Genomic DNA, 22,584 nt, shown 5'->3' with positions numbered 1-22,584 from the left:
ACCTGCACAGCTTGTAAACTTCCTAGGGCTGCAGATAGATTAGACTAAAGACAGACCAGCAATGGTTGGTTGCTGTGGGTCACGTGACAAGCATGAGCGTGCTCAGTGGCGAGGGCTGCCTGAAATCCTTTGGCTCCCCTGGCAGGCCTTCTATTATGCAGGCCTGCCCTAAACCAACCCGTCATCGAAACCTAAGTATTTCTGTTAAGTTCTCCACCATCCTGTCCTCTATAAAGGTTTCAAAACTTAGTGTCACCTTCTTCCCTTCCCTTTCTCTTATCTTATGTATCCAGTCAGTTGACAGATCTCACCATTTCTGCTTCTAAAACATCTCTCATTCTTTCTCTTCTCTCTATATAGCCACTACCCTATAGGACAAGAGCTTTCTAATTGGTCTCCTTGCCTGAAAGTCTCATCCCTTTCCAAATTCATCCTCCACACAGTTGTCAGTATGACTTTCATAAAGTTGGTATCTGACTATGTTGATTTCCTACTCAATAAACTTAATTGGCTTCTAAGATCAAATATAGATCCAGCTGCAGATGTTTTTTAAAAATATAAATTTATTCATTTATTGAGCATAACATTATCCCCTCAAAAGAAAAACAAAACCTTTGTAACAGATAAACATAATCAAAATAAGTTCTCACATTGACCTTGTCCAAAAACATGTGTCTCATTCTGCATATTAACATATCACCTCTATGTTATGAGGTAGCATTCTTTATCACTAGTCTTTCAGAGTATGTTTGATCACTGTGTTGATCAGATTTCTTTTATCTTTCAAAATGGTCATTTTATATTTTAGTTTAAAGTGTTCTTATTTTGTTCAGTACCCTCTTCATTATTTCATACAAGTCTTCCCAGATGTCTTATAAAACAATAAATTTTCCTATACATTCATATACCATAATTTAGCTATTCCCAATTGATGAGCATCCCCTTAGTTTTAATCATTAAAGGAAGAGCTGCTCTGAATATTTTTGTAAATATAAGGATTATCTTTTCTACTTTCTTCGATCCCTTTGGGCTATCTGCCTTGTAACAGTATTATTAGGTTAAAGGGTATGCCCAGTTTGGTAAGGTATTCTTTCCCCAAATACAAGTGCCCTGGTTTCTTGAGCTCTGTGGTTATTGACTTAAATTGTTCCTGGCATCCTTATCTAGTCTGTTCCACTGATCTATTTTTCTGTTTTTTAAATATATACCAAACAATCTTCATGATTACTGCTTTATAGTATAACTTGATTTCTAGAAATGATATTCTCTTTAATTCCTACTTTTAAAAAACCATGTCCTTTGATATTAAAGAATTTTGATCCTCCAAATGATTTTTCTTAATATTTTGTTTAACTTGATAAAGTGTTACCCTGGCAGGTATAATACTAAATTTGTAAATTAATTTGGGTCATATTACATATTTGTATGTAGCCATAATCAGTGGATATCCCTTTTTAGCTGAGCCAATGCAAAATTTGATTTGGTGCAAGTTATAGGATGATGCAAGTCAGCTAGGTGGCACAGTGTATAGAGTGCAGGGCCTTATGTGAGGGAGACTCATATTTTGAGGCTCAGGCTCAGACACTAGTTAGCGTCTGTGTGACTCTGGGCAAGTCACTTAAACCTGTTTGCCTCAGTTTCCTCATCTATAAAATGAGCTGGAGAAGGAACTGGCAAACTACTCCGTTAACTTTGCCAAGAAAATCCCAATTGGGGCCACAAAGAGTTGGACATGACTGAAATGACTGAACAACAGTAACAAGAACAACATAGAATGATACCAGTTCTCATTTCATATGAGCCATGATTCAATCAGTGTGACACTGAAAGCTAGTTACAGTGTTATCAGTTTATATTTTTTTATAAAGAGCCTTTAACAAAATGGACAAAAGGAAGAATACTTATTATGGAAACACTGCCTGAGGTGGGGTGGGATTTGGGTGGGGCTGCAGGAGATACATACATTAAATAGTGCCTACTACATACCTTTACAAATATTCTCTCATTTGATCCTCACCACAATCCTATGAAGTGGGTGCTGCTATGATGACCCACATTTTACAGGTTTTTCTAGGATTTGAGGCCAGATTTGATCTCACCTCTTTCTGACCCCCAGGCCTAGCACTCTGTCTATTGTGGTATCTAACTGCTTCAAAAGACCAAAATTTCAAGGTTTTTAAGGGAATAAAAGAAAATGGAAATTAAGTGGATAGTGAAAAAACTTTTACTGCATGCAGTTGTTTGGTTTGATTGCTTTAAAAATTGAGTTCAGTTGCATATTAAAACTACTGTAGCCACTGATCAATTAATTTTAATGTGTATAAAACAGGTTTATTCTAGAAAAGTCTGCCTTCTAGAACTTATATTTCTAAGAAAGAAAAAACTCAACCTGTGTTTAAAGTCTGGCAGGGGTAGGAAACATGTGGCCTTGAGGCCTTAAGTGTGGCCCTTTGACTGAATCCAAACTTCATAGAACAGATACCCTTAATAAAAGGATTTGTTCTGTAAAATTTGGACTGGGTCAAAAGACACCCAAGGACTTAGAAGGCCTCAGTTTCCCCACCCCTGCTCTGAGGTTTGCCTAACACTTCTATTGAGAGGTCTTGTAGAAGAGAAAGAATTTAAAATGAAAATCATTGCTTGTTTATTGGTCAACCATCTCTTCCATTTTTTTTATGGTCAAATAAGAAAGCATGGGTCACTAAAATTGTGTTTGAAGACTGATTTTCAAGTTTTTTTAACCTAGCCGTTCAAAAATATTACAAGAACAATAGTATGGTGTTTAAAGAATTACTGATTTTAGATAATGCCTAGGGTCATTCAACTACTTTTGGTTCCTTGTGTGAGAATATGAGTATGCAAATTCTCAAAGTTCATCTAATAGTATATATATGGAGATTTAAAGAAAGGAGAGAATTCAGCCCTTGTTGCTAATGATGAGATTAGCTGAAGCCTTTTTGGAAATAAGGAGAAAAACAGGCCCCACAGCCCTAGGTAAATGGACTGGTCTATGAGATAATGAGATTCAAATAGACTAGTCAGTGAGATAATGAGATTCAAATAGGCTGATCAATGAAATACTGAAACTAATACCCTCTTTGCCCTCCCCTCCCCCTCCCCTGCCACCCCTGCTGGACAATGGAATCAAAACTCTAAGCTTCAGCCTCTTGCCTGGGTATCCCAGGTTACCTCATGTCTCTGCCCACAGGGCACAATTCCTCTATAAGAATCCCTAGCTTCTGGCTGGGGGCATGTCCCTTAAATAGCCTCCTCCCTTAAGGGGCTGCTGCCTCCCTTAAGGAGGAGCCTGCTTTGGTGTGTTACCTGGAATAAATGCTTTTACTTGATTTGGAGATAGCCTGACCGAATTCTTTCCAGATGACACCATGGCACATACACACCTTGCACCTCAGTAGTTTGGTGACCTTGCACCTCGTCACTGACATTTTAAAAGACAGTAATACCTTTGTCATAATCAGTGTTATTATTGTTTGGCCTTAATTCTTGATGAGAACCATGATATAAGATAGGTGATGCCACGACATGCAAGTGAATTGGATTTAAGTGAGAGGGGACTGTGCAAAGTCACCAGCCTCACTTTCTCCTCTGGAGCCATCAGTGGCCAGATATATAGGTCCTGATGATTGGAGATGGTCCTAGAGGCAGTGGGGGACCTTGGCCTTTTTGAACTAAGGGCTTTAACAGTTTGAGTTTGACTGTGGCAATGCCCATTCAGTGACTAAGGCTTAATAAGAAATGAGGCCAAAAAAAAAAGGAAAGAAATGAGTTTAGTTTGTTGTGTATTGTTATTTTCTTTAGTAGAATAATTCTAGTTTTTATGATTTGTACTTTAATCCACTCATTGTTTAGGATGTCATTCTTTAGTTTATGTTCAGCTCTGACTTTTTAAAAATTCATTTATATTTTTATTGTTTTATAATCTAAATTTTTTTATTATTTTTACTTATGTTTATTATTTTTTATGCCTTAGCATAGGATTAATTTTTGTAAAGATAGTAAACAATGCTGATATGTACATGTGAAAGCCAATTTTCATTCAGAAATTGGTAGAAGTCTTTCAAATTTTATTGTTTTCTTGATTCCGTTCATGTCCTCATTTCCCTTTTCATTAATCTTTGTTAGGTCTTAGTGAAATATTTAAGTCTTTCATATTTATTCTTATTATCATGTCTTTGAAGATAAATTAGATTTTCCTTTTCAGAAGTTATACTATTTGGTTTCCACATATTAATATTTTTGTTTCATTGTAAATAATTCCTTGAAACACAATGTCATTTTCACATTTATTTCTGTTAATGTTATCAGTTTATATTGTCTCATCAGAATTTGTGATTGTAGCTTCTGCCTTTTTGTAGTTATGTAAAGCATAATGAGTTTTGTTTGGATCCTTCACTTTCACTATGTATGTGCTTATGTTTTAAATGTGTTTCTTGTTTGCACTAAATTATTGAGTATTTTTATCCATTCTTTTCTTTTTAAAAAAATTATTTTTTCCCCAATTACAGGTAAAACTTTGAGTTCCAAATTTGTTTTTAAAACTTTCAGTTCCAAATTCCCAACCCCCCCCGCCAAAAGCAAGCAATTTGACATGGGTTTTATATATGTGGAGTCATGCAAACTATTTCTGTAATAGTCATGCTGTGAAAGAAAACATAGACAAAAAAACCCTCAAGAAAAATACAGTAAAAACAAGTGTGTTTCAGTTTGTATTTAGATAGCATCAGTTCTTTCTCTGGGGATGGATAGCATTTTTCACCATTAAGTCCTTCAGAGTTGTCTTGGATCATTATACTGCTGAGAATAGCTAAGTCATTCATAGCCGATCATAGTACAATATTGCTATTACTTTGTACATGGTACATTTCACTTTGCATCAGTTCATATAAGTCTTTCCAGGTTTTTCTGAGATTATTCTGCTCATCATTTCTTATAGCACAATAGTATGCCATCATAATCACATCACACAATTTGTTCAGCCGTTCCCCAGTTAATGGGCATCCTCTCAATTTCCAATTTTTTGCCACCAGAAAAGAGCAGCTATAAATATTTTTGTACATATAGGTCCTTTTTCTTTTTTTTTTTAATCTCTTTTGGGATACAGACCTAGCAGTGGAATTGCTAGGTCAAAGGGTATGCATGGTTTTATAAACCTTAGGGCATATTTCCAAATTGCTTTACAGAATGGTTGAATCAGTTCACAACACCAAAATACAGTGCATTAAATGTCTCATTTTCCCCACATCCCCTCCAGCATTTGTCATTTTCCTTTTTTGCCCTGTTAGCCAATCTAATAGGTATGAGGTAGTACCTCAGAATTATTTTAATTTGCATTTCTCCAATCAATAGTGAGTTAGAGAATTTTTTTATATGTCTATAGATAGCTTTGATTACTTCATCTGAAAACTGACTATATCTTTTGATCATTTATCAATTGGGGAATGGTCTTATTTTTATAAATTTGACTCAGTTCTTTATATGTTTGAGAAATGAGGCCCATATTAGAGAAACCTACTTCAAAATTTTTTTCACAGTTACTGTTGCTAACTTTCTTTCCTTCCATCCTATTTTCCCCAAGTTTATTCTATTCTCTCTCTCCCTTCACCCTGCCCTCCTCAAGTGTTTTGTTTCTGACTATCCCCTCCCCCAATCTGCCCTCCCATCTATCCCCTTTATCTTATCCTCTTCCCCTCCTACTTTCTTGTAGGACAAAATTTCTATACTCACTTTCTTGTAGGATAAGATAGATTTCTATACCCAATTGAGTGTGTATGTTATTCCTTCTTTGAGTCACTTCAGATGAGAGTAAGGTTCACTCACTCCTCCTTACCTCTCCTTTATTCCCCTCCATTGTAAAAGCTTTTTCATGCCTTTTTTATGAGAGACAGTTTACCCCATCCTACTTCTCCCTTTCCCTTTTTCCCTGTACATTCTTCTCTTGCCCCTTTATTTTTTTTTAGATATTTTACTTTATTTATATTGTTATATTATATATTATCATATATATTATATTAATATTATTTATATCTTAGATAATTTTATTTTAGATATCATCCCTTCAACTCCTCTCTGTGTATATGTATGTGTGTGTGTGTGTGTGTGTGTGTGTGTTCCTTCTAACTGCCTTAATAATGAGAAAGTTCTTATGAGTTACCAGTATCATCTTCCCATGTAGGAATGTAAACAGTTTAACCTTATTAAGCCACTTATGACTTCTCTTTCCTGTGTCCCTTTTTGTGCTTCTTTTGAGGCTTATGTTTGAAAGTCAAATTTCCGGTTCAGCTCTGTTCTTTTCATCAGGAATGCTGGAAAGTTCTTTATCTCATTGTTTGGCCATTTTTTCTCCTGCAGATTATGCTCAGTTTTGCTGGGTAGGTGATTCTTAGTTGTAATTCTAGCTCCTTTGCAGCATTTTGAGTATGTGGGGGGGTAGGGGTAGGGAGGGAGGAGTGAAATCAGAAAAGGCCTCTTGTAGACCATGGAGTTTGACCCAATTTCCGAAAGACACTGAAGATTCTAATAATTGGAGGTGAGGACAGAGGGTATTCCAGACATGGATAAGACAGACTTTTGCAGAGGCATGGAGACAGGAGATGGTGTGCCATGTATGAGCAACAAGTAGGAAGGCCTGAAGGATTATGAAGTATGTGAGGGAAGGAATGTGAGAAAAGGCCAGAAAGGTAGCTTGGGGGTTGGTTGCGAAGAGCTTTGAAGACCAAACAGGTGATAGGGAGCTACGGGAGTTTCAGTAGGAGAGTGACATGGTTAGACTCATGAGAAGACCGTTAGGAAGGCATTGGAATAATCTAGGTTAGAGGAGATGAGGCCTTGCCAGGAGTGGGGCTGGGTGAGTGGAGGGAAGGAGATGGATATGAGAGATGTTATGGATGTAGAAACAATGATTTAGTACCTGATTGAATTTGTGAGATGAGAGCCATTGAGTAGCAGAAAGAATGACAATGAAGTTACAAATCCATGCAACTATAATGGTAGTGTTTTTGATAATAATAGGGAAGGTTGGAGAACGGATGAGTCTTTGGAGAAAGATGGTAAGGTGAGTTCTGTGTTGGAGATGTCCACTAAACAGGTGGTGATGTGGGATTGGAGATATACTATGGCAGGATATGTAAATGTAGGAGTCATCTGCAAGGAGATAATTGAATCCTTGGTAGCTGATGAGGTCACTAAGTGAGAGTGTAGAATGAGAAGAAGAGGTTTTAGGACAGAACCTTGGAGTACACCCACAGTTAGGGGCATTATAAAATTAATGATGATCTAACAAAGATGATTGAAGAGACGTTTGGTAGGAGAGGTAGGAGGGTGGTCAACAATGTCAAATACTGTAGGGAGATTAGGAAGTATGAAGATTGATAAGAAGCCATTATATTTGGCATATAAGAAGTGGGATAAAATCTCTCTGCTGGAGAACATTGGATTGTAAGGGATTTACATATATATGTACATTTACCTTTGTAATCATTCTCCGTGGTTAAGGAAATAGATTAACTTCATCAGAGACCAGAGGAGAAAATGGGAAGAGTGATGTCAAGGAGTAGTGAGATGCAGATAAAGGGTGGGGTGAATAGCCTGGAAATTTTTTCTATGATATGTGCCATAATACTTTTTCAGTTCCGTTAAGTTCCCATTAGGATTCTTTTTCCATTCTCATTTACTTTTTCCTCATATGATTCCAGTTTTTTGGACTGTTCTGGTTCTACTAATTTTCTTCCACTTTACATTATTTGAGTTCTTTATGAATTTCTTTGTATTCTTCAAAATTGTCTATATTAATTGATTTGGGGTATTCTTTTGTATTAATGTACCAAAACTAACCATTCCTATGTTATTAGATAGAGTATGTACTTTTTCTTTTCTTTCTCTTTCTTTTGTTATTATGTATAATGCTGTTACTAGATTTTTTTTTTCATTTTAGATTACATTGTTACCGTCTAGTTGCAGTAATGGAAAAAGTCAAAAGGAACCATTTTGTAACTTTAAACATTAAAAACCTTAGCTTTAGAAAAGATGGAAGGAAGTAGAATAAGTATTTCATTTGAAGATCGATGACTTTTTTCAGTTGAAAAAATCAGGAGTTATTTGGAACAGGATAGACATTCTGGACTATATTAAAATTAAATGCAACAAAAATATAATGAAAGAAGAAAGACTAGGAAAATATTTATGGCAAACATTACCAGAAAATCTTGAAATCTGACATATATAACAAAATGTTACGTTACAGTGTTAATTCCTAGTTCATAATGGATAAATGGTCAAAAGAAAAAAGGAAATGTAAATTGTTAGTTATTTGAAAAAAGCTTGACCTTGCTAATAAACATATATTCATTTTGTAAAATAATCTTTCATCTGTTATTTTTTTCTCTCTCCAGAAGTGTTATGAACAGAAGCAGTACAAAAATGGTCTCAAATTCTGTAAGATGATTCTGTCAAACCCAAAGTTTGCTGAACATGGAGGTATTGTATCATTTAAAAGATTAAATTCCCAAGGGAAAATAAAACTAATTTGAGAAGCATTGTAGCTGAGGTATATTGCAGAATTTCAAAAAAGAATGCTTCCTAATATTCAATGCCCTGGCTTCATTTTAAAAGCAAGACTGAAGCTTTTTAATAATGAAAATTATTTAAGCCCTCTATGGAGCTTATTCTAGATAATTTTTCTTATGTTAAACTTAGGTTATGTTAGACTTATCTTGATTCACTTAAAGTAGTGATTTGGCTTATTGGAAAGAGCAATAGGCTAGGAGCCATGATATGTGTCTGTATGTTGTCCTTTATAGTCTTATGATGGTGGTTTTCATCTAGTTGTATTCCGAGTTATTTTTTTAAGTAATGTTATATTTTTTGCTAATTCATCTACAACCCATTATAACCAGTGACACATATTTGAGAAATGGTGGGGTTGAGGTTTGGGTTAAAGATAGTGGTTGGAGATGTAGACCATAACAGATGTTCACGGACCTGCATAAGGATCAGAACTATCTAGTTCTAGGGATACAAAAGCCTATCTCTTTAAAAAAAAAAAAAAGTGAGTGTGCCATTTAAAAAAAAAAGTGGAGATGCCATTTCAAGGAGTTTTAGAGATAAAAAAAGGAGCTTAATATCATATATAATAACTCATCCATGCTACACATATAATATTTTACAGAGCTATTTTCAGGAGTGTTTTCTTGTTTGATTCTATGAAGACAATAGGATATTTTGTAATTAAAGAAACTGAAGTTTATAGAACCATAAAAGATAGGAGGGACCTGAAGACATAGTTGAATTTTTATATCTCACAGATAAGAGCTTAAATGACTTTAGCAAGACTAGGAGCAGAACTTGAATGTTTTGTTTCATAGTGTTGTTGTTCTACTCCACCAAGAAGAGGTTTATAATTAATTTGCTTTTTGGATTCATTAGGTGAAAGTTTTGAATCCTATGCTGTTTTTCCCTTAATTTCTCAGCTTGCTACTGGGTTACTTCTCTTCTATTCCAGTGTTTGCCTTGGAATTATCAACTTTTTGTTAATTATTCTAAATAGAAAATACTTGTTAGGGTGGATTTACTGAGGAAAAAGTGGTCCATTCTAGTTCCAAATAAGTAATTTTGAAATATCAATATCTTTTCATATTTGTGGGTAATTGGGTTGACAGTTTTATCTTATTTTTTAAATTGAAACCCACTTTCGGAGGTCGGTGTTTCTTGAACTAATTTGCCTAAAGATCACCTTTGGGTTTGAAATGTTCTCTTCTGTTAGCATGGAGTTACCTCAGGATGAGAGAATGATAGATCCAGAAAGTTTGGAACAAATTAGAAAAAAATTAATCCCTTTAGCAGTGAAATTGTTCCATGTGATTGTTTTTAATTTCATATATATATATATAGGTTTATCATTCTTTTACAGAAACCTTGGCTATGAAAGGGTTGACATTGAACTGTTTAGGAAAGAAAGAAGAAGCATATGAATTTGTTCGTAAAGGACTTCGGAATGATGTCAAGAGCCATGTCTGTATCCTTTTGAAGTACTTCAATAGTTTAATTTTTAGTTCTTATGTTGTATTTTATTGTCTCTGTCAAAATAATGAAATCAAGAACTGTTAGAGTATGAAAAAACAGATACTTAAATTGGTACCCTTCTCGCACTAGGGGCTACATTGTAATTCAAACACTTATTAAGCATTTATGGGCAAAAAGGTGCTAGATATTAACAGAATTATCACTATAAACAAGACAGGGTCATAGGTTGACAAGATAATAGATTTTGAATTGGAAGGGAGCTTAGAGGTCATGTGGTACTATCCCTCATTTTCCAAATAGAGATTAAATGAATTGTCCAAGATCACAGAGGTAGCAGAGGTAGAATTTGAAGATGAGGCTTCTGGCTGTAAATCCAGAACTATTTATACTCTATCATGTGAGCTCATCTGTGGCTTGCATCTCATGCTCTAAAGCCATTTTATAGCCTTGGAATAATTCACAGATGGGAGTAGTTCGTGGTTAGAATGTACTTTTTCCTTCCCCTTCTTCCTCCTCCTCTCCCGTTTTATTGATACTTTTTGTTTCTTATATGAGATGTTTGTTTATATATCTTTTTTTACTTCTGTTTGGAACTCTTCCTTATCCCAAAGAAAAATAATTAAACAAAACCAGTCCATACACTAACTGCATCTCATAACATAAATATTTAGAAATTACAGCTGCCTGTTTTCCTATAAAGAGGAGAGAGATGTGTTTCTTCATCTTTCATTTGGAACAAGTGTTGATCATTGCCTTTAATTTTAGTTCTCTTGCTTTTTTGGTTACTTTCTGATTACATTCTATTAGTCATTGCTTATCGTTTTCCTGGTTTGGCTTTTTTCTTTTTGCATTATTTTATGTAAATCTTTCCATATTTTTCTTGAGTTGATAATTTGGTACAGTTCATTAAAATCCCATTCTATTCAAATACACTTATTTATTCATCTAACTCTTTATCATCTGGTGAGATGGAGGAACAGTAGGCCTTACCATCTGTCCTCTCTCCCTCTTTCAGCTTCCTAGGATTGTCATCTGATGTCAGGATCTTGCTTGCTATTTTGCCTATTGTGGAATCCTTAGGAACAATAGGCCTCTCTATCTGCCTGTTAACTAGACTTTCTTTCATGTGTTGGTCTATCCCGATTAGAGTATGAGTTCTTTGATAGCAGGGACATCTTGATTTTTCTATTTGTATCTCCAGTGCTTAGCACCTTATTTGGAACATAGTAATTACTGAAATATTTTTTTTTATTCATTCATTCTGGGGCTCCAGTTTTCTCATCTATAAAGTTGAGGAGGAGTTATACTAGTTTACCTGTAAGATCTAGCTCTAAATCCTCTAAAAGTACTTTTCAGGCTGGAGAATATAAATTTGTTTTGACTTAATGTCAGCTTTCCCATACATGGACATTCTTAAGATCTTTTAAAAATTTTCCCTTGTTTTAACTTTTTAAGTGGGCCTTGTATTTTTTTTTATTTTATTTTGGGGCTTTGTATTCTTAAGAAAAAGCTTGTCAGACCCTAATTTAATATGATTAGGTTTAACAGTATTTCTAAAAAAAAAATTTACTTCTTTTGTTTTTTTATCATCTTTATTTCCCAATGTATTGCCTTCATATCACCCTGGTCATCCCTTTATAACAAAGAATAAGAGAGAAAAAAATTCAGAAATACTGAACATGGATGAAATCTGACAGTATAAATAACATTTCACCATAGAATCCCTTTCTCCAATTAAGATAGGGAAATGCATTTTTATATCTCTTCTGTAGGGACACACTTGATTATTGTAATTACAACTTAGTTTTTATTAGGGTGGGGAAGAAATCGTTCTTTCCATTTACATTGTCATTATCACATACAATGTTTTCTTAGTTCTGGTGCCTTTAGTCTGCATCAGTTAATATGTCTTCCCAGCAGGCATAGTAATATTATCAAATAGGGCTCTCTGGTAACCATATATTTAAATGCTTCTTTAGTTAAGTGCTCTCTGCAGAATGAGGAGGGCATGTAAGTATTTTTTTTTGCTTGAAAGATATGCTAAAACCTTAATTGGTCATAAATAAAAGAGACTTGGAGGCCTTACCCTAATATTATGTGCATGTTACCTGTCAGAGTAATTTAATGAATGGATCATACAAAGATTTTTCTTGGTCAGATGAATTAATATAAAATCATTTTAAAAATTACTTAATATTAGGAAAAAATGCTCTAAATCACAATTGATTAGAGAAATGCAAATTAAAACAACTCTGAAGTACCACCTCACACCCATTGGATTGACTAATATAACAAAAAAGGAAAATGATAATGTTGGAGGTGATGTGGAAAAACTGGGACACTAATGCATTGTTGGTAGAATTGTGAACTGATTCAGCCATTCTAGAGAGCAATTTTGAACTATGCCCAAAGGGCATACCCTTTGATCCAGCAATAACATTACTAGGTCGGTGTCCCAAAGAGATTTTAAAAAAAGGAAAAGAATCTATTTGCACAAAAATATTTATATCAGCTCTTTTGGTGGTGGCGGCAAAGAATTGGAAATTGAGGGGATGCCCATCAATTAGGGAATGGCTGGACATGTTGTATATGATTGTGATTGAATGGTATTGTGTTATAAGAAATGATGAGCAGAATGATTTCAGAAAAACCTGGAAAGACTTACAAGAACTGATACAGAGTGAAATGAGCAGAACCAGGAGAACATTGTACACAGCAACATCAGTATTGTATGATGAACAACTGTGAATGACTTAGCTATTCTTAGCAATACAGCGATCCAAGACAATCCCTCAGGACGCATGATGAAAAATGCTGTCCCATCTCCAAAGAAAGAACTGATGTCTTCTGAGTACAGATTGAAGCATATTCTCTCCTTCCTTCCTTCCTTCCTTCCTTCCTTCCTTCCTTCCTTCCTTCCTTCCTTCCTTCCTTCCTTCCTTCCTTCCCTCCCTCCTTCCCTTAATTTCCAATTCTTTGCCACCACAAAAAGAGCTACTATAAATATTTTTGTACATGTGGGTCTTTTTCCCGTTTTTATGATCTCTTTGGGATACAGCCCTAGAAGTGGTATTGCTGGGTAAAAGGGTATGCATAATTTTATAGCCCTTTGGGCATAGTTCGAAGTTGCTCTCCAGAATGGTAGGATCAGTTCACAACTCCACTAGCAATATATTAGTGTTTCAGTTTTCCCACATCTTCAAACATTTATCGTTTTCCTGTTTTGTCATGTTAGCCAGTCTAATAGGTGTGATGTGGTACCTCAGAGTCATTTCAATTTGCATTTCTCTAATCAATAGTGATTTAGAGCATTTTTTCAAATGACTATAGATGGCTTTAATTTCTTCCTCTGAAAACTGTAAAGATAAAATATTACCAAAAAAATTACCTAATATTTGTGGTCACTCTTAGTATTTAGATTTAGTTTTATATTTATGATGAAGAATGAATGCCTAGCACACTTTGAAGTAAAAAGCCCTAATTTTGACACAAAAGGCTTTCTAAAGTATGTGAGAAAGAAAAGTACAGTGTTATCTTCTAGTGTCTGTGAATGTTGATTTCTTTAACTTGTTAGGTTGGCATGTATATGGACTTTTGCAGCGTTCTGATAAAAAATATGATGAAGCTATAAAGTGTTATCGAAATGCCCTCAAATTAGATAAAGACAATCTACAGATCCTGAGAGACCTCTCTTTGTTACAAATCCAAATGAGAGACCTTGAAGGCTATCGTGTAAGTATTCTAATGTTGACTTTGTGTGTTTTGAAACAGATAAAATTTAAAAGATGAATTAGTGTTCTAGGTAGTTTTATTTGAATGTATGGTACAGAGAAATGCCAACTTGCATTGGTAGAGAGAGTTTTCTCATGGAGTTTTCTCACTTGAGAGTTTCCTAGTGGCAATTAAATCATGGCCATAGTTCTTATTTCTAAATTATAAGTGAGATTAGAGCATTCATTCATCTCACAAATACTTATTCAGTGTCTATTATATGATGTGTAATATGCCTCGATCAAAAGTGAATAAAATAATTTCAAGAAGGTTTAAATAAGGAATAAATTAAGACAATATATCTCTAGTTTTCTTTAGCCTCATCGTTACCTTTGAAATTCAATCATTAGTCCTCTCTGAAACTGAAACTGTGAGAATAAAAGAAAATCCATCAATTGTTTGTACTTTAAGTTAATAACATAATATCCTTTGACCTAGGCTCAGTATGTAACTTTTAGTGAATTGAGTTTTGTATTTTACAAGTATATATGATTTAATTTTGGGGGGAGTGGGCTGTGATTTCAATGGTACTCTTTAATAATAATGCAAATTGACACTTATTTTGCAACTTTTGTTTTTAGAGAGTTGCCTCAGATGTTGACACTAAGTGATCTGTGTAAAAATTAATTATTTGAAATGAAAAGGAAACTGTGGACAAAGTTACCAAGCCATCTATGATTTAATTTACAGAGCTAGGGTCACCTGACTCCTCAGAGGTCAGAGACCAGGAATGATTTATCGAACTGATTTTTATAACAGAAAAGAGGAATTACAGAATGATAGAAACTTGTTTTGAACATAATTCAGTTGGACAAGGCAGGTCACCTGACTAGTTAGCTTCTCCCCGGCTTTCTTAATCCTCCCCAGAAGAGTCCTTTCCTTACAGGTGGTGCCTTTTGTAATCAGAAAGTGTACTGGGAAAGAGAAACCTTCTGGTCGGTAGTTAGCAGTCAGTGTCTCCCCCCAATATTTTCCTTAGAAGATTTCATTACTCAACTTAAGACTCTAGCTCAGGAAAAAAAGAGGTTATCCACTAAGACTGGAAAAAGGAATTTAACTTCTGTCTGACCTTTCTTCAGCTTCCAGACAGGTGAACCTCATCTTTGGTCAACCTCCCTTTCTGCTAAAGACTAGAAAGGGGAATTTAGCCTTCAAGAAGAGTAATCCTATGATTATTTTATTACATATTTATTCAAATTATCTACTGCTAAATGATAAAGTCTTCTCAATCTATCTATTCACTGAATCCATAGGTAACCTAGACTTGATATTATCTTTGTTATCTGGCTTTGCTGTCGGGGCTAGCTTTTCCTAAAGAGAAGAGTTTAATCCTGTAATCAAACTAAAAATAAATCTTGCCAGGGGTCACATACCCAGCACATACCCATACATATGTGTCAGAGGCAAGTCTTGAACTTGGGTCATCTTTATTTTGAAATTGGCTCTCTCTCCGCTGTGCTGTGCTGTCTCTAATTTAGCATTTACAATTAAAGTATAAAAAGAAGAAAAAAGAATTTGATAATTTGTTTTTGGTGGGTTGATGACTAAGATAATGCCATTGATTATATTTTATTCTAACAGCAATGAATAGCCCTTGAAGCTCCTTGGAGAAATAGCAGGCAAGGGACATGGTCATGCTTGACCTTTTAGATAAGTGAAGAGACTAGGAATGTTTAGTTTAGAGAAGAGGAGACTCTAGTCTTCAGTTATTTGATGGGCTCTCATGTGGAACGAGAGTTAGGCTGGTTCTGTTTGCACACAGAGGGCAGAACCAGGAACATTGGGTAGCAGGTGCAAAGAGACATTTTCATATGGTATAAAGGAGAACTTTCTAACAGTTGTGGTTGTCTAGCAGTTTAGTGGGTTGCCTTGTGTTAGAAGGAATACTCCTTCACTGGAGATCTTTAAGCAAAGTCTAGATGACTTCTTACTTGTTGGAGAAGGTATTCTTGTTCAGGTGTCACTTGGATTAGATGGCTTCTGAGGTCCATTCCAACTCTGAGGTTCTTTGAGCTTCCTTTCTATGGGTTTATGTATGCACAATATGACAAGCACCTTTTGGTGGGCTGCCCTTGGTGTCAGGAAGATCTGGGGTAGGTAAAGTCTTGCCTATTTCACATGGCAACTGGTGACCATGGACCAGTCAGTTCTCTGACACTATAAACAAGAAGTAAGCTATTTATGTACACACATAAAATTTGTGTAATCACAGGTCCAGGTCCCCAAAACTCTCATCTCCATACACTATTTTGGGGGGGAGAAGGCAGGAGGTTCACGACTGAATTTGTGATTTCATTAAAGGATGGAGGTTTGAAATGGTTTGTAAACAGTGTCTTCTGAGCACTTGCTCAGCAAAATGGAAACTTAGAGATTTATGTTAAGTGATTAAGTTACTTAGCTAGGTCGCACAGTCAGTATATGTCAGATGTGAGATTTGAACTCAGCTCCCCCTGGCTCCAAGGTGCCTCTTTGTTAATGTTAGTTTCAAAAAATGAAAATCTTCAGGCCCATAGAAATTTGTCAGATTTTGAGATTTTTGCCTGTAGTTTCCAGTGTCGGCAGTGGTGTATCTTACCACTATATTTTTATTTTTTTTCTCTCATTTTTAACCATACCTCAGTTTCAAGTCTAGAAATTATATTTATAGTTATATAAATTTATGTGATAATATTAACATGGTTGAAAACTATCATTAAGCTATGGAATACTAGACTAATTGGCAACTAGAATTTCAATATAATAGTGTGTGAAAAAAATTCATTATAAGAAATCAGTATCATCACCAACAATGAAAGGTGAGGGGAGAAATCTGAAAGTCTACTGAAAGTTTTCTGGGCCTGAAGACTTTATTTTAATGTATTAGACAAATATAAACAATATTTTACTTGAAGTATTAAAGTGATCCTTATTAGAAAGTAATTTTACTTAAAAAGGCATAGACTCCTAAGTTCAGTAGAAATATATGCTAAATGTAAAGTTTAGTAATTTAGGAAATTATTATAATCATGGTCAGCTGTTTCATAGTGAGTTAAAAAGAGATAAGGCAAATCATGTTTCCCTGTTTGTCCTCAGATTCCTTTTCTGTAAAATGAAGCCTCTCATGTCAAATATGATGGCTAAAGTTCCTTCCAATTCTAAAATTCTATCCTTTCTCCCCCTGCTCTGTATTAAAGGAGACAAGGTATCAACTTCTTCAGTTGCGCCCAACACAACGTGCTTCATGGATTGGATATGCTATAGCATATCATTTGCTGAAAGATTATGATATGGCACTAAAACTATTGGAAGAATTTAGAAAGACTCAGCAAGTAAGACTTATTTTGAGACTGCCCTTATAATGGTTTGAAAACAGTTGGGAGGAGGGAGGAAAATTGGCCAGCTTTGCTAAATAATAGGGCGTGTTTTATCATCAGTATGATAGTTTGTGAGAGGTTTTTTTAATACTTTAATATGTTTGCTTAAAGATAGCCTTTCCTAGTAATGGTTAATTCTATTAAGAAAATGATTAACTTTTTTGATTGCAATATTCCTATGTAGGAGACTTAGCCTTTTATTGGTGCAAGGGCTGGTCCTATGGTTTCCAGCTGTTTCCAAGTGTATGCTCTATTTTTTAACTTGAATAAATTTGTCAGACACATGGGAACATGGAAGTAATTCTGTACTGTTAGTATTTGTCATTTAAGGAGAATGTGAGGGCTAAAAGCTACTGTAAAATTGTGTTTTATTAATTACGATAACATCTGCATTCATTTGAAGAATAATATATGTGGGAGACGTGTTCAGCCTGCAAGGTTGGCTTATTATATTGAATACAGTGCAGGTTTTTTTGGAGTTAAATGAATGACCAAAATTTGGTAATGCTTAGAAATACTTCTACAAAAGCTTTATGGCTCTTCAGAGGTCCTTACCCACGTGTAGGACTTTATGCCTCAAACTAAAGGAGGATTTTTCTTAGCTTTCTAATTCTCTTATCGGTGAAAGTAGATCAAATCAAATTTAACCACATTAACACTGTTTTCAATGGACTGGCACATAAATGCTTAATAAATGCTTGCTGACTCGTTGAATTGTTGCTATTTGGTGTTTAAGTTTAGCTTTTAGAAGGTTTTGGAGGAAGAGGCCTATTTTTGAAGAATGAGTTCTTATGCCTACTCCTAATTATGTTTGTATTTGTACATGACTGTGGACCCAATTTAATTTCATAAGTGTTCATGAAGTGCCTACTATGAGTAATTCGGTATGCTTACTAACACAGGATGCAAAGATGAAATAGTCCCAGTCTACCCTCACAGAGCTGATTTTCTCTTTACCTAACCAGTGGTAGGTATATTAGGGACTTGAAAAAAAATGTGTAAGATTACTAAAGCCTCTTTTATTAAAGAGCTATTCTAATGCCTCATCATGTGTGAAGATGAAGTTTTCTGAGGGCTGTGTCAGTAGAGTGCAGTTTTTGGTGGGTCTGACCCAACTGAAAGGGCTTTGAGTATGGACTAGTAGGGAACAGATTGGGTCTGGCTGAGGATTAATTTAGTATGGAAAAGGTAGACATCAGGATGTTGGTTACCAGGTGATTTTTTTTTTTAAATTTGGTAACCAATTAAATAGATGAAAAAAATCATAAATTTCCCTTAGTACTATATAGTACCCTTAGGCTTTTTCAGTTACCATAGCAGAAAAGGAGGCAGAAGGTGGTAAAACTCAATTTATAGACTATTTATAAACATTAATTTAACTATGGTATTGAAAATGTGTGACTTTGGGTTAACCACAAATAAGTTGACTATTATTGGAAGACTCAAACAAATTAACACTCTTACTATAAATGAAATCAAAAGGTCTAAAGAAATCTCAGACAAATGTAGGGATAGTTTTTAGATTCACAGAGAGGTAAACAAAGGTGGGTTGTGTTGTTTTATTGTGTGCCTAAAGGCAGTGAATGAAATGTAGTTTAATGGCCTACAAAGAGCAACTTATAAGTCAAATTCTTTGCACAGAATAATGGAGTAGAGAAGTTTCAGGGATAACTTAAGAAGATGCTCCAAATTAAGTCAGCATACACTTAGGTTCTTAGATTTCATTGTGAAAGAGGGCCCTGTGAAAATTTATAGAAAATAAAGTTTTGGATCAAGCACGGACTTCTGAGTAGTTTCTGAAGAAGCCCTATGTTTTTTAATTCATGAATATTCTCTTCAAAAAGATAAAAAGAGTCTTTAGGTTTTGGAAGTGTGGTGATAACTGAGCAATATAAAAAAAGAGAAATCGATCAATTTGGGGGAATTTTTTATTATAAATTTAAAAACATTACTTAAAAAAGGTAATCTACAATATAGATTTGTAACAAATTAGTAAAAGTACACAAAATAAGTTACTGAACATTACATAAGTGCTTAGCATTTAAAAAGTGAAACTAAATGAATTAACAAATGATAAGCAGAAAATATATTTGCCCTGTGCCTTTCTTAAATCTTGAAGCTCTGCTACCTTGGCTTCTTGGCAGGGTCTTGATGTATGTTGGCGGTGAGAGGACTCACGCTGATAAGAATCACACAGTTCCACCATAAGACTGCTCCAATTGAGTAAACTTGCTCAGTATGAGAAGGCAGAATTTTAGCTATTGGTAGGGTAAACTTTATTTTGCATATTTGATTATTTTGTTCCTCTTCCCCTTTTTTCTAGATTCCGCCTAATAAAATAGACTATGAGTATAGTGAATTGATACTGTACCAGAACCAAGTGATGAGAGAAGCAGATCTGTTTCAAGAATCTTTAGAACATATAGAAACATATGAAAATCAAATCTGTGATAAACTTGTAGTAGAAGAAATTAAGGGTAAGTTACTCTGCTTTTTCTTTCTTTGAGAATCACCCTTCAAAAGAACTTTTATGCCTCTAGAATTTATCCTGTGCCGTACTAGGTCTTGCCAGATTATTTGAAGTAGTATACAATTATGAGAGTAAAGACACCAATTAACCATAATTGTCTTATAATATCTTAGTTATGAAAACATTTTTTCCTGCATACTGCTTAAGGAAGAACAGTGATATAGTTTAAGTGACAAAAAAAGCTGATAATACAAATTAACTTTGAAATGAGAAAGAACTGTCTCTGGCATAGTACAGATTGAACTTAATATTATGTGCATGTATGCGCACACATGCACAGTTCTTGAACTTCTGAGCACCTTAAGTATAAAGTAAGTTAAAGATGGTTTTTTTTTTTGTGCTGTGAAGCTAGTAAGTTCATTTGTTTTAGCAATTCAGACTTTGTATATTTCACAGAATCACAAAATTTGAGTTGCAAGGGACCTCAGTAGTTCAGCCCACATAGTTATGTTTCGGAGGGGATAGAGTGCAGGCATTGGAATTAGGAAGACTGAGTTTAAATCTGGCCTCAGACACTGACTATCTCTGTGACCCAAGTAAGTCACTTAACTTGTTTCAGCTTCAGTTTCCTCATCTGTAAATGGGAATAATAATGGCACCTACATCCTAGGGCTTCCGAGGGTAAAATGAGATAGTATTTGTAAAGAGCTTAGCAAACCTAAACCTTAAAGTGCTATGTAAATGCTAATTATTGTTATTGATATTATACATGAAAAGAATCTGTACTATAATGTCCCTGACAAGTAGTTGTCTGGCATCTGCTTGAAGACCTTCAAGGAGGGGGACCTCACTGCCTCTTCACGTGACCCATTAAACTTTTGGTTAGCTATAATTGTTTTGAAGCTTTTCCTGACATAAAGCCTCAATTTGACTCTGAGCTATTTCCCCTGCCTTGCTTCTGGTTCTTTCCCCTGGGAACAAATGAATCATTCCTCCACATGACATCCCTTGAAATAAAATGGCTATCCTGTCTCCAGAATCTTCTTTTCTGTAGTCTAAACATGTCTTATTCCTTTAACCAATCCTCATATGTCACAAATGGAAGATCTCTCATTATCCTGGTTGCTCTCCCCTTGACACACTTAAGCTGATCAAAATTCTTCTTAAACTGTGGCATGAAGAATTGAACACAACCCTCCATATGAGGTCTTACGAAAGGGTAGAGCTCTCAGTTCCTGGAAGTTGTGTGGCCCGCTATTGTATTAGCTTTTTTTGGCTTTCATATCACGTTACTGACCCTTACTGAGCCTGTAGTCCTCTATAACCTCAAGACTGTTTTTAGATCAACTCCACTGGTGACCTGCCATGTTGATGTTGATGACTATCTTTGAGTTCAGCCATTCAGCATGTTCCAGATGCATTTTGTAAGATTATTATCTCATTTACTGATGTCCAATTCAAATAGAAGCCAGGGCCTCTAATACACCAGGATCCCTTTAGGCAGTATATTGTCTCAGAAAACTACATATTAATATTATCTAGATTCTATTGCATTTTTATTTTGTTAAATATTTTCCAATTATGAGCCTATCGTGAGTGCATCTATTATCATCATCTTCAAGAATAATATGAGATAATTTATCAAAAGCTTTGCTAAAATCTAGGTAAGCTGTATTCATAGCATTTTTCTTGTCTACTAGTTTAGTAATTCTTTCAAAAAATTGTAACATTAATATCATAGACTCTGTTTGCCCAATTCAAGTTTATCTTCTTGCTGAATTAGTATGTTTCTATAACCGTATATGCTGTTTTATCTCCCAGAAATATCTTATGTCTTTTTGTAAGGGAGTAGAATATGTCTCTCCTGTAGTGTAATAAAGTCTTCTTCAACAAAATAAATCAATTTGATCACAAATCTTCATCTAAACATACCATGCTGTTTCTAGGCTCTTTTAAAATATTTTATTTTTTTCCAATTACATATAAAGGCAATTTTCTTTCTTTTTATTTTTTTGGGGCAGGGCAATTGGGGTAAGCGACTTGCCCAAGGTCACACAGCTAGTAAGTGTGTCAAGTGTCTGAGGCCGGATTTGAATTCAGGTCCTCCTAATTCCAGGGCTGGTGCTCTACTCACTGTGCCACCTAGCTGCCCCATGTTTCTTTGCTCTTTATCATGACAGATTACAGTAACAAGGCTCAGTGGTTAATCATAAATGTAGTTGGGTAAAGAATACAACATAAAATTGGATACTTTGGCATTCTGTTACTGTGCTACCGTACTTGATAAGTTTTTGCAGTGAGATACTAGTTTGCTTGTTGTGGGACGTGGAATATGCCTCTTAGGAATATGGCTCCTACATCCAGAGAAATCGCTGATAGAGTCTGAATGCAGATCAAAGCATATACTATTTATACTTTTTGTTTTTTTTTTCATGTTTTTTGCCTTCTGTTTGTTCTTTCACAACATGATTAATGTGGAAATTGTTGTGTGTTTGTCCTTCTTTCTCGAAGAGGACCATGACATCAGACAGATGGTGACATGACTTGCAGTTGACTTTGATTTGAGTGAGGGAGGGCTGTGCAAGGTCATCAGCTTCACTTTCTCCTTTAGAGCCATCTGGGTCCAGTGGCCAGATATTCATCAGGGTGACTGGAGATGGCTCAGGATGCAGTGGGCGACCCTGGCCCTTTTAGGCTAAGGCCTTTTCACACTTTGAGTAAGGTTATGCCCATTCAGTGAATAGACCTCTTTAAGAAGTGATTCAAGAGATGGCCCCTTTAATCAAAAACAAAAAAATCAAAATGGTAGGAGAAGATCCTCAGACTGGCCAAAAGAGAAATAGTTACTATTTACATTCACTCTGAGCCAGGAGGGCCCCCCCCAAAATACCATATTTCCCCACATATAAGACATACCCATGTATAAGACAAACCTTAATTTGGGGGCCCAAA

General features: G+C 35.2%; 1 protein-coding gene across 5 annotated transcripts in view; it reads left to right on the top strand.

The window, feature by feature from the left end:
• Positions 1 to 22,584, top strand: part of NAA16 (N-alpha-acetyltransferase 16, NatA auxiliary subunit) — a 92,528-nt gene that overhangs the window by 5,790 nt on the left and 64,154 nt on the right. For 4 of the 5 annotated variants that reach the window (XM_036757642.1, XM_036757645.1, XM_036757646.1 and 1 more), the window contains exons 2-6: positions 8,409 to 8,493; positions 9,926 to 10,030; positions 13,613 to 13,770; positions 16,983 to 17,117; positions 19,486 to 19,639. In XM_036757642.1, coding sequence (XP_036613537.1) covers positions 8,409 to 8,493; positions 9,926 to 10,030; positions 13,613 to 13,770; positions 16,983 to 17,117; positions 19,486 to 19,639 — 637 coding nt within the window. The remainder of the gene's footprint in view (positions 1 to 8,408; positions 8,494 to 9,925; positions 10,031 to 13,612; positions 13,771 to 16,982; positions 17,118 to 19,485; positions 19,640 to 22,584) is intronic. The other variant, XM_036757644.1, reaches the window with a different exon arrangement.

This window comes from Trichosurus vulpecula, chromosome 4, assembly GCF_011100635.1.
Source record: "Trichosurus vulpecula isolate mTriVul1 chromosome 4, mTriVul1.pri, whole genome shotgun sequence".
Taxonomy (NCBI): domain Eukaryota; kingdom Metazoa; phylum Chordata; class Mammalia; order Diprotodontia; family Phalangeridae; genus Trichosurus; species Trichosurus vulpecula.
This window is presented reverse-complemented; position numbering and strand designations above follow the sequence as displayed.